We start from the raw sequence: 8,559 nt of genomic DNA, 5'->3' as shown, positions 1-8,559 counted from the left end.
CAACCAGTGCTAGAATTAAGAGCAATTTTTTTTTTTTTTGAAGGAATTAAGAGCAGAATTGAATATATATATATATATATATAGAAATGGGATCATGTGAGAACCCATGTCTTAGGTGAGAACCAATATAAAATGAGAACCAATCTAAGACCATTCATTTTTATTAGATGAATGGTTCAGATTTATTAGTAACTATAGTGGGAATTCACGTGGGCCAGCTTGAAAAGGTAATGATTGTTTGTAATTTTTACTTTTTATTTATTTTTGTGCATTGGAAGACGTTGTATTCCATTGGAATACATTATGGGTCAGTCATTGGAAGACGTTATCTCAGCCATTGGAATAGATTCAGCCATTGTAATACATTATCAAAGGTTAGAGCTCAATTTTTTTTTTTTTAAGCATGGATTTGTCTGTTGAATTTGGTACGTCTAATGTTCTTCATGCTTTTACCCCTGGTGGAACGAAGATATGGATTCCATGTTGTGATAGTGAAATTAGACCAACTATAGGTATGAAATTTTCAAAACTTGATGAAGGTTTGCGTTTTTATGAGTCCTACGCAGATGTTGTAGGATTTATTACTAGAAAGTCGACGGTCAAAAAAAGAAAAAATGGTATTATTTCTTTTCAAATTATTGTATGTAATAAAGCTGGGTTTAAAGAAAAACGAAATAATGTGGTGACAGAGAAAGTTGATAGTATCGGGGAAGAAGATGATAATTTTGTAGATGATATGAATGTTGAAGAAGTGGTTGTTGGTCAAGATAAAGAAGACTATGATTGTCAAGAAGCGAATACTCCTATGGTTAAAAGAAGATTGTCTACTCGAGTTGGTTGTAAGGCAAAGATGATTTTAAAGTATTGCGAAGATGGAGGTTACATTGTTTCTAATTTTGAAGAAGGGCATACTCATCATATGTATTCATCCGAGAACTCTCATTTTTCAGAAGTCCAAAAGAAAGCTGACAATGTTTCATAAGAAAATGATAATTGATAATTCAAAGGTATTTGAATATGGTTTTGTTTAAAATGATTAAATTTTAAATGTGAAGTAACAATTGTGTACATATATGAAACATTAGTACTGTAATATGAAATATATATTGTTTTGGATGGAACAATCGTATTTGAATATGGTTTTGTTTAAAATGATTAAATTTTAAATGTGAAGTAACAATTGTGTACATATATGAAACATTAGTACTGTAATATGAAATATATATTGTTTTTGATGGAACAATTGTTTGTAATGTATATACTCAAGTAGGTGTAAGTACAACTGTATGGAACAATGGTTTTGATAAATGGAACAATATTACGTATAATTGAAACATAGTTGGAGCGATTGGTTGTAAAGGTTTAAAATTATTTCGTTATTATAACAAATGTAACAATAGGGTAATGCGTAGGAACAGTAGGTCAGATATATGGAACAATAAAGTGCATTTTTGGAACAGGTGGTCAGATATATGGAACAATAAAGTGCATTTTTGTTTCATATAATATGTCATCATCGAATTTCGCACTATCCATCAAGAATAACGTGTACCGTTATTTGTTATTAAATGTGTGTCTTTTTGTTTTTTGTTCACATCTATATTTAGAATCTTTGACATCTTTTTTGCCTTTTTTTCATAAAATTAAATATGCACTGTTAGATCTGTTTCCATATATATCATGGTCCTCAAACAGTCTAGTCTTTTACATTCTGTCTCCACAGGTGAATATTGGTCATGTCAAGACATACAGAATGGTGAAGGAATATGTTGGTGGGTATGAGAATATAGGCGCTAGTAGGAATGACTTCAAAAAATTTCATAGAGATTTGAAGGCGTATATTGAAGGATCGTTTGATATGCTCTCGTTTTTGGTGATATGCTCTCGTTTGATACAACCTACCAAAGCAACAGGTATCATAGTGTTATTTTTAAAGTTTTTTGAATTTTTTTTTTTTGGGTTTTACAATTTGATGTAACATTTGTTTTAATTTTCGGAACATTGGAATAATATTACGAAACAGTAGACATAAATATGGAATCGTAATTTCAGCGTATGTTTCATGTTTTCCAGATATAATATGGTATTTGGTCCATTCACGGGAGTCGATCACCACAAGAAATGTGTCACTTTTGCTGCTGGTTTTATTGCAAAGGAAGATGTTGCTTCATTCGAATGGCTATTTAGAACATTTGTTAAGGCAATGGGTGGTAGGGAGCCCAATTGTTTAATTACGGATCAAGATCCAGCTATGAAAATTGCTGTAAATTCTGTTTTCCAACAATGTGAGCACAGGTATTTATTTTATTGTACTGCAACTAGAATGATTCATTTGTGAATACTATTGTTTTCAAAAATATGTGTCTGATGTTTCATATTAGTTTATTCATGTTTCCTGCTGTTTTTATGATGTTAAATATTATTGTTTCAAATTTATTGGTTCAGATTAGTATTTATTTTATTGTACTGCAACTAGAATGATTCATTTGTGAATACTATTGTTTCAAAATATGTGTCTGATGTTTCATATTAGTTTATTCATGTTTCCAGCTGTTGTTATGATGTTAAATATTATTGTTTCAAATTTATTAGTTCAGATTAGTATTTATTTTATTGTACTGCAACTAGAATGATTCATTTGTGAATACTATTGTTTCATATTATTGTTTCAAATTAATGATGTTAAATATTATTGTTAAAAAAAAAATCCTTGTTCCTAAATAGTGTTTTATTGTTTCAAATTTATGTTCTGATGTTCCATTAGGTTAATCAATTGTTACGAGAATTTGCCTAATTATTCCAATTATTTTTTTTATTATTTCAAATCTTCAAGATAATGTTCCGGAATTTTACTACAATGTTACAGTATTAAAAGCTAATGTTCCTAAATAGTGGTCTAATGTCCCATAATTAATGTCATTGATTCATTTGTGAATACTATTGTTTCAAAATACGTGTTTGATGTTTCATATTAGTTGATTGATGTTTCCAGCTGTTGTGATGATGTTAAATATTATTATTCTGAATTTTTTTAAAAAAAAACATTGTTCCTATATAGTGTTTTATTGTTTCAAATTTATGTTCTGACGTTCCATTAGGTTAATCAATTGTTACGAGAATTCGCCTAGTTATTCCAATTATTTATTTTATTATTTCAAATCTTCAAGATGATGTTCCGGAATTTTACTATAATGTTACAGTTTTAAAAGATAATGTTTCAAAATAGTGGTCTAATGTCCCATAATTAATGTCCTTCAGATTTTGTATGTGGCACATAATGAAAAAGCTGCCTGATAAAGTTGGAAGGAATATCATTCAGGATACTGAATTTTTGAAGGAACTCAGTAAGTGTGTTTGGAATTTAGAAATTGAGGCACCTGAATTTGAAGAGAAGTGGAACAATGTTCTTGTTGAGTTTAAATTACAAGATCATGATTGGTTGAATTTGATGTTTGAGATGAGAGCTATGTGGATTCCAGCGTATTTTAGAGATGTCTTTATGGGTGGTATTATGAGAACTACCTCAAGGTCAGAGAGTGAGAATAATTTTTTTACATCCGTTGTAAATCCTCACGTGTTTCTTGTGGAGTTTTTCATGAGGTATGAAACTACGTTGGATGCACAGAGACATTGTCAGGCAGAGAATGACAATGAATCACAGGAGAAATTCCCTCAATGTAAGACAGAATTGTTGATTGAGAGGCATGGTTCTGAGGTGTACACCGTTTTCTGTATTTTATGAATTTCAAGATGAAGTTCATAGTGCTTTTTATTGTTGTGGTGTAAATGAATTGAGGAAGGAAGATGGTATTGATGTAGAAATTGTTACTGAGGAAAATAGGAGAAGGAAATTTAAAGTTTTGTTTGAGTGCTTTAGTCATGACACTACCTGCTCTTGTAAGAAGTTTTATAGGATAGGAATCCCATGCAGACATATGATATGGATGTGGAAGGCAAAGAATTTAAAAAGCATTCCAAAGCAATATATCTTAGATCGTTGGACAATAAATGCTACTCAGAAACCAGTGTTAGATATAAGTTGTTTAGACACCGAAGATGATAGGCGGGTGGTTATAAATGAAATGTGGTCGGAGATATTTTCTTGTGTGAGTTGGGTTAAAGGTCATGAGGAGGACTTTATTAAGAATATTCGAGAGTTCAAGAATAAAATTGAAGCGACAAAAAATGTTACTTTGGAAGATACTCAGAATGTAAGATCTAGTGAACATGATATTGAGATGTTAATAGGATGTAGCATTCCTGATGAAATACTTGTTCAGCCTCCTAAAGTGTCGAAGAATAAAGGTACAGGTGTTCACGATGGCTCTGGAACTAGTGGGTCTAAAAGATTAAAGGGTGCCAAAGAAATAGCGGTTGAACAATCTAAAAAGAAAACGAAGAGGAAATGCAGTGGCTGTGGCGAGCTAGCATATCATGATATTCGGAATTGTCCTCACAAAGCATGATGATTTGTGCAGCTGTTGTTCCTTCTTATGGGAATGTTTTACTCATTTTCATGTTTGTTGTAATGGAACAATTAGTTACATTTGAGAAACATAAGTTTTAATATATGTTACATCAGTTTTGAGAAGCATTAGTTTTAAGAAACACTAGTTCTAATATATGTAACAATTGTTTCATTTATGGGAACAGAAGGAACATTCCCTGAAACATTAAGATTCGTTTTAGCATGTTTTGTAAGCATGTTTTATATAAAAAAGTTACGAAGTATATAATATTTTTCACAAAGTGTGCAAATTGATTTTATGTGGCAGCGTGTATTGATTTGACTAGTCATCTTTTTTTAAAAGTACTGGTGTGGTATTATTGCTTTGGGAACATATTTATTGTAAAGTTTAAAAGCAACCTTACACTTGTCAGTTTCATGTGGAAACGTGTTCAGTTGTGACAGTGCATGGTTTAAATTTATTTCTTACCGTTGACAATGCATGTTGTTTCATATTGTTTCATATTGTTTCATATTACGTTACCGTTGTTTCATTTTATCTATTTATAGTTTCATGTAATAATTCTAATTATGGGAAAATAATCCAGAACATGTTTAGCTAAACCTATAATCACATTGTTTCATATTACCTAGCTGTTGTTTCATTTTATATATTTAAAGTTTTATTTAATACTTCTAATGTGTCATATTAATAGTTCACAATTGACAATAATATACGCACATCTTTACATACGAAACATAAAAAGATGTTTAGCTAAATTATCCAGGACATGCATAAAAATTATGTATCTTACAACTTATGTGGAAACATTATAAACATTGTTTACTGATTAACATGACGAAGCTGCTCTAATGCCCAGGTCTTTGATTTGGCTATAACTTCATCTTGTAGTACGTTTGCAGGACTTGTCAATATTTTCCCACAATACTCAATCCTCAGCTTCTTCATTATATCAGGCAGAAATATATTAACAATTCAAAATAAATACCGGAACAATGAACCATAAATTATGTATAAATTAATATAAGAATTACACAAAAACTCACATCTTTTGGGTCGAATCCAATATCCCAACATTCATCTAGCTGCCCCATGTAAGTTTCCATGTGTTTGAGAGCGTATACACCGCAGTCATTATAATTCTCATTATTCTTCCATCTCATTTCCTTCATAGTGGTATTGAATCTAGACACTCCCCGTCCATTCCCAACTTTCTTTTCATTTAGAAATTTAGCAAATGCCTTGATCTGTGTAATATGAAACAATTAGATGTACCAAGGAACAATGGCACAACAAATATATACAATGAAACAATTGATATATAATATGAAACAGGCTAAATGAAAAATGAAATATCAGATGTATGAATATGAAATAACATATTATATGTACAATGAAACATATCAAATGTATTATTTGAAACCATATATACATATATTGAAACAAATTCAATATAATAAGAAACAACAAATATATACAATGAAACAATTGATATATAATATGAAACAGCGTAAATGAAAAATGAAACATCAGATGTATGAATATGAAATAACATATTCTATGTACAATGAAACCTATTTAATTTAATATGAATCAGCAGTAATGAAAAAATGGAACATCAAATGTATTATTTGAAACCATATATATATATTGAAACAAATTCTATATAATCAGAAACAGCAGAAATCAACAATGAAACACCAGATATACTAATTGAAACATCAAAAAATAAAAAATGGAATACCAGTGATGTTTAGTGAAACAGTGTCATATTTTTACCATGGTAGTTGGGAAATTGCCGTACTTTGCATCCATTTCAACACCTTCTTCTAGAAATCTGTTGTCTATAATTTGCAGTTGCTTGCGTGAAAAATTGAAACAGAACAGATAATAGTGTTCAAATGCTGGGACGAGAAAGAAAACCTATAATGAAACAATAAGTAAGTTATATGTAACATTAAGTATGTCTTTTTAAGCAAATATATATGCTAAGAATCAGTACTAGTTTAGTATCTAACCAAATCTACTTTGTCAAAAGAAGTTATTTTAGAATGATTCATCTCGTCCACCATCCTGCTCTTGAAAGCGTTGTATCTCTCTGCAAACTTGGTATTTGGCGTAAAGTACTTGTTACCGCACATCATATTCTGTTTTTTTCCAGGTAATTAATCATTGTTGTAGTTGTTAGTGTATCAGGAATATTATAATGTATCGATACTATAAAACTGAAGTATTTTATACGAAGCATAATATATTAAAAATGAAACATTGGCACTATATAGTGGAACATTGGCACTATATAGTGAAACATTGGCACTATATACAAAGAAACAATTGATTTATAATATGAAACAACATAAATGAAAAATGAAACATCAAATGTATGAAACATTGGCACTATATAGTCAAACATTGGCACTGTATACAATGAAATAATTGATATATAATATGAAACAGCGTAAATGAAAAATGAAACATCAGATGTATGAAACATTGGCACTATATAGTGAAACATTGGCAATGTATACAATGAAACATATTGTATGTACAATGAAATATATTTATTTAATATGAAACAAAAGTAATGAAAAATGGAACAATATGTTAATGAAACAAATTATATGATAAATGAAACATTAGAACTTAAAAGTGAAACTGTAAAATAATTTTAGTTTAAATCTATATAATGTTTGAAACCCTAAGTATAATTCGCGCGACATTAACAATAAAATTGGAAACATTACTTTGTCAATTGAGCTTCCGTCGTTGGTGGTTGTACGTTTTCCGTCGTTGGTGGTTGTACGTTTTCCGTCGCTTGTTCGGCTGCAGCGGGAACGCCGGCCTCCTCCGTAGGGTTTTCCCCCTCCACTCCATCCAACTCTCTTCGCAACCTTTCTCTGTTAAAAACCAAACATTTTGAAAATTTAAAACCCTAACTGTTTACATTATCTTATTTTCATCATAATTTACTGAATTATAAAAAACTTACTGAAATTTCTTGAAACTCTCCTTGCTTCGGCAGTCCTTTTTCTGCGTTTGTTCTTTCATTTTGCTAACAAAAAATCGAGAATGGGTATTTTTGGGTAGTTTTTGGGGTTTTTATAGAACAATGTAGTAGTTACTTCCGTTTTTTTCCCAATGGAAGTTATGGGCGCGAACACAATTGAAGTAAGATAATTGGTTTTTGAAATGATGTAAATTTGTAAGAATAATCGGTGTGTAAGGGAAGCAAACCAACCGTCAGTTTTGATTAGACATTAAAATTGCAGTTTTAAATTTTCGAGGGAAAAGTGATCATTGTCTCAATAAATGCACAATGGGTATACATGTGCATATGTCTAATCTCAGCCGTTAGTTTCATAATTTTTAATGGCATAAGATTGGTTCTCATTTTAACTTGGATTTCATATAAGACTTGGTTCTCACATGATCCCTCCCTTATATATATATATATATATATATATATATATAACTAACTGTCCAAACTACTATTAACTAAGGTTGAATGGTATGGGCACCATTCAGTTTGGAAAATAAAAAATAAAGCTTTGAAATCTCCTTCAAACTTTATTGATAATAGTAGAAATAAAAAAATAGAAATTGTTTAATCTTCTACTAGTTCCAAGATAAGCAATGATAATACTGATATCTCCTTTTCAAAAGGCAAAAATCTTTTACCTTCTTCATCTAGCCAAAACATTTATGTATTTCTATTGGGCAAGAAGATGGTATGGCTATTGATTTTCCCCAAAATGCTCCAACTGATACTTTCTCTAATTCTCTATCTCTGTCTTCGCCTCTTTATATTACCCATCCTCTCTCTCCTAAAGCTATTATTCACTCTATTTCCCATTCTCAAACTCAAAATCATGCAAAACCAAAAAATCAATCCCACGGTGATGTCCCTTGCTCCTCAAGAGACAATGAAAACATCGAGCTCTCAACCTCTCATTCAACCATCTTCAGCCCAAATCACCTCTTCACTTTTCCACCCCATGACCCCTCCATTGTCGAACCAAGCTCGGCTATTGGACTTGTTCCCGTACAAGGGAAAAGCTCCAATGAAGGACCGCCCGACTTGTGCTCCAAA

General features: G+C 30.9%; 1 protein-coding gene across 1 annotated transcript; it reads left to right on the top strand.

Annotated features, from left to right (window-relative positions):
* Positions 1-986: 986 nt before the first annotated feature.
* LOC110703700 (protein FAR1-RELATED SEQUENCE 5-like) lies at positions 987-4,466 on the top strand. Its single transcript, XM_021881491.1, has 5 exons — positions 987-1,007; positions 1,724-1,851; positions 2,074-2,295; positions 3,259-3,715; positions 3,801-4,466. The coding sequence occupies exons 1-5, from the start codon at positions 987-989 to the stop codon at positions 4,464-4,466; spliced, it is 1,494 nt and encodes a 497-aa protein (XP_021737183.1).
* The last annotated feature ends 4,093 nt before the right edge of the window (positions 4,467-8,559 follow it).

Source organism: Chenopodium quinoa, unplaced genomic scaffold, assembly GCF_001683475.1.
Source record: "Chenopodium quinoa cultivar QQ74 unplaced genomic scaffold, ASM168347v1, whole genome shotgun sequence".
NCBI lineage: Eukaryota > Viridiplantae > Streptophyta > Magnoliopsida > Caryophyllales > Amaranthaceae > Chenopodium > Chenopodium quinoa.
Note: the sequence above shows the minus strand (reverse complement) of the source record. Positions and strands in the feature narration are given on the sequence as shown.

Excerpts from the sequence above, each read along its gene's own strand:
- LOC110703700 (XM_021881491.1), top strand. The coding sequence starts at position 987 with ATGATAATTGATAATTCAAAG. Across the intron at positions 2,296-3,258 it reads TTCCAACAATGTGAGCACAG|ATTTTGTATGTGGCACATAA; the intron begins GTATTTATTTTA and ends AATGTCCTTCAG. Across the intron at positions 3,716-3,800 it reads TTGAGAGGCATGGTTCTGAG|GAAGATGGTATTGATGTAGA; the intron begins GTGTACACCGTT and ends GAATTGAGGAAG.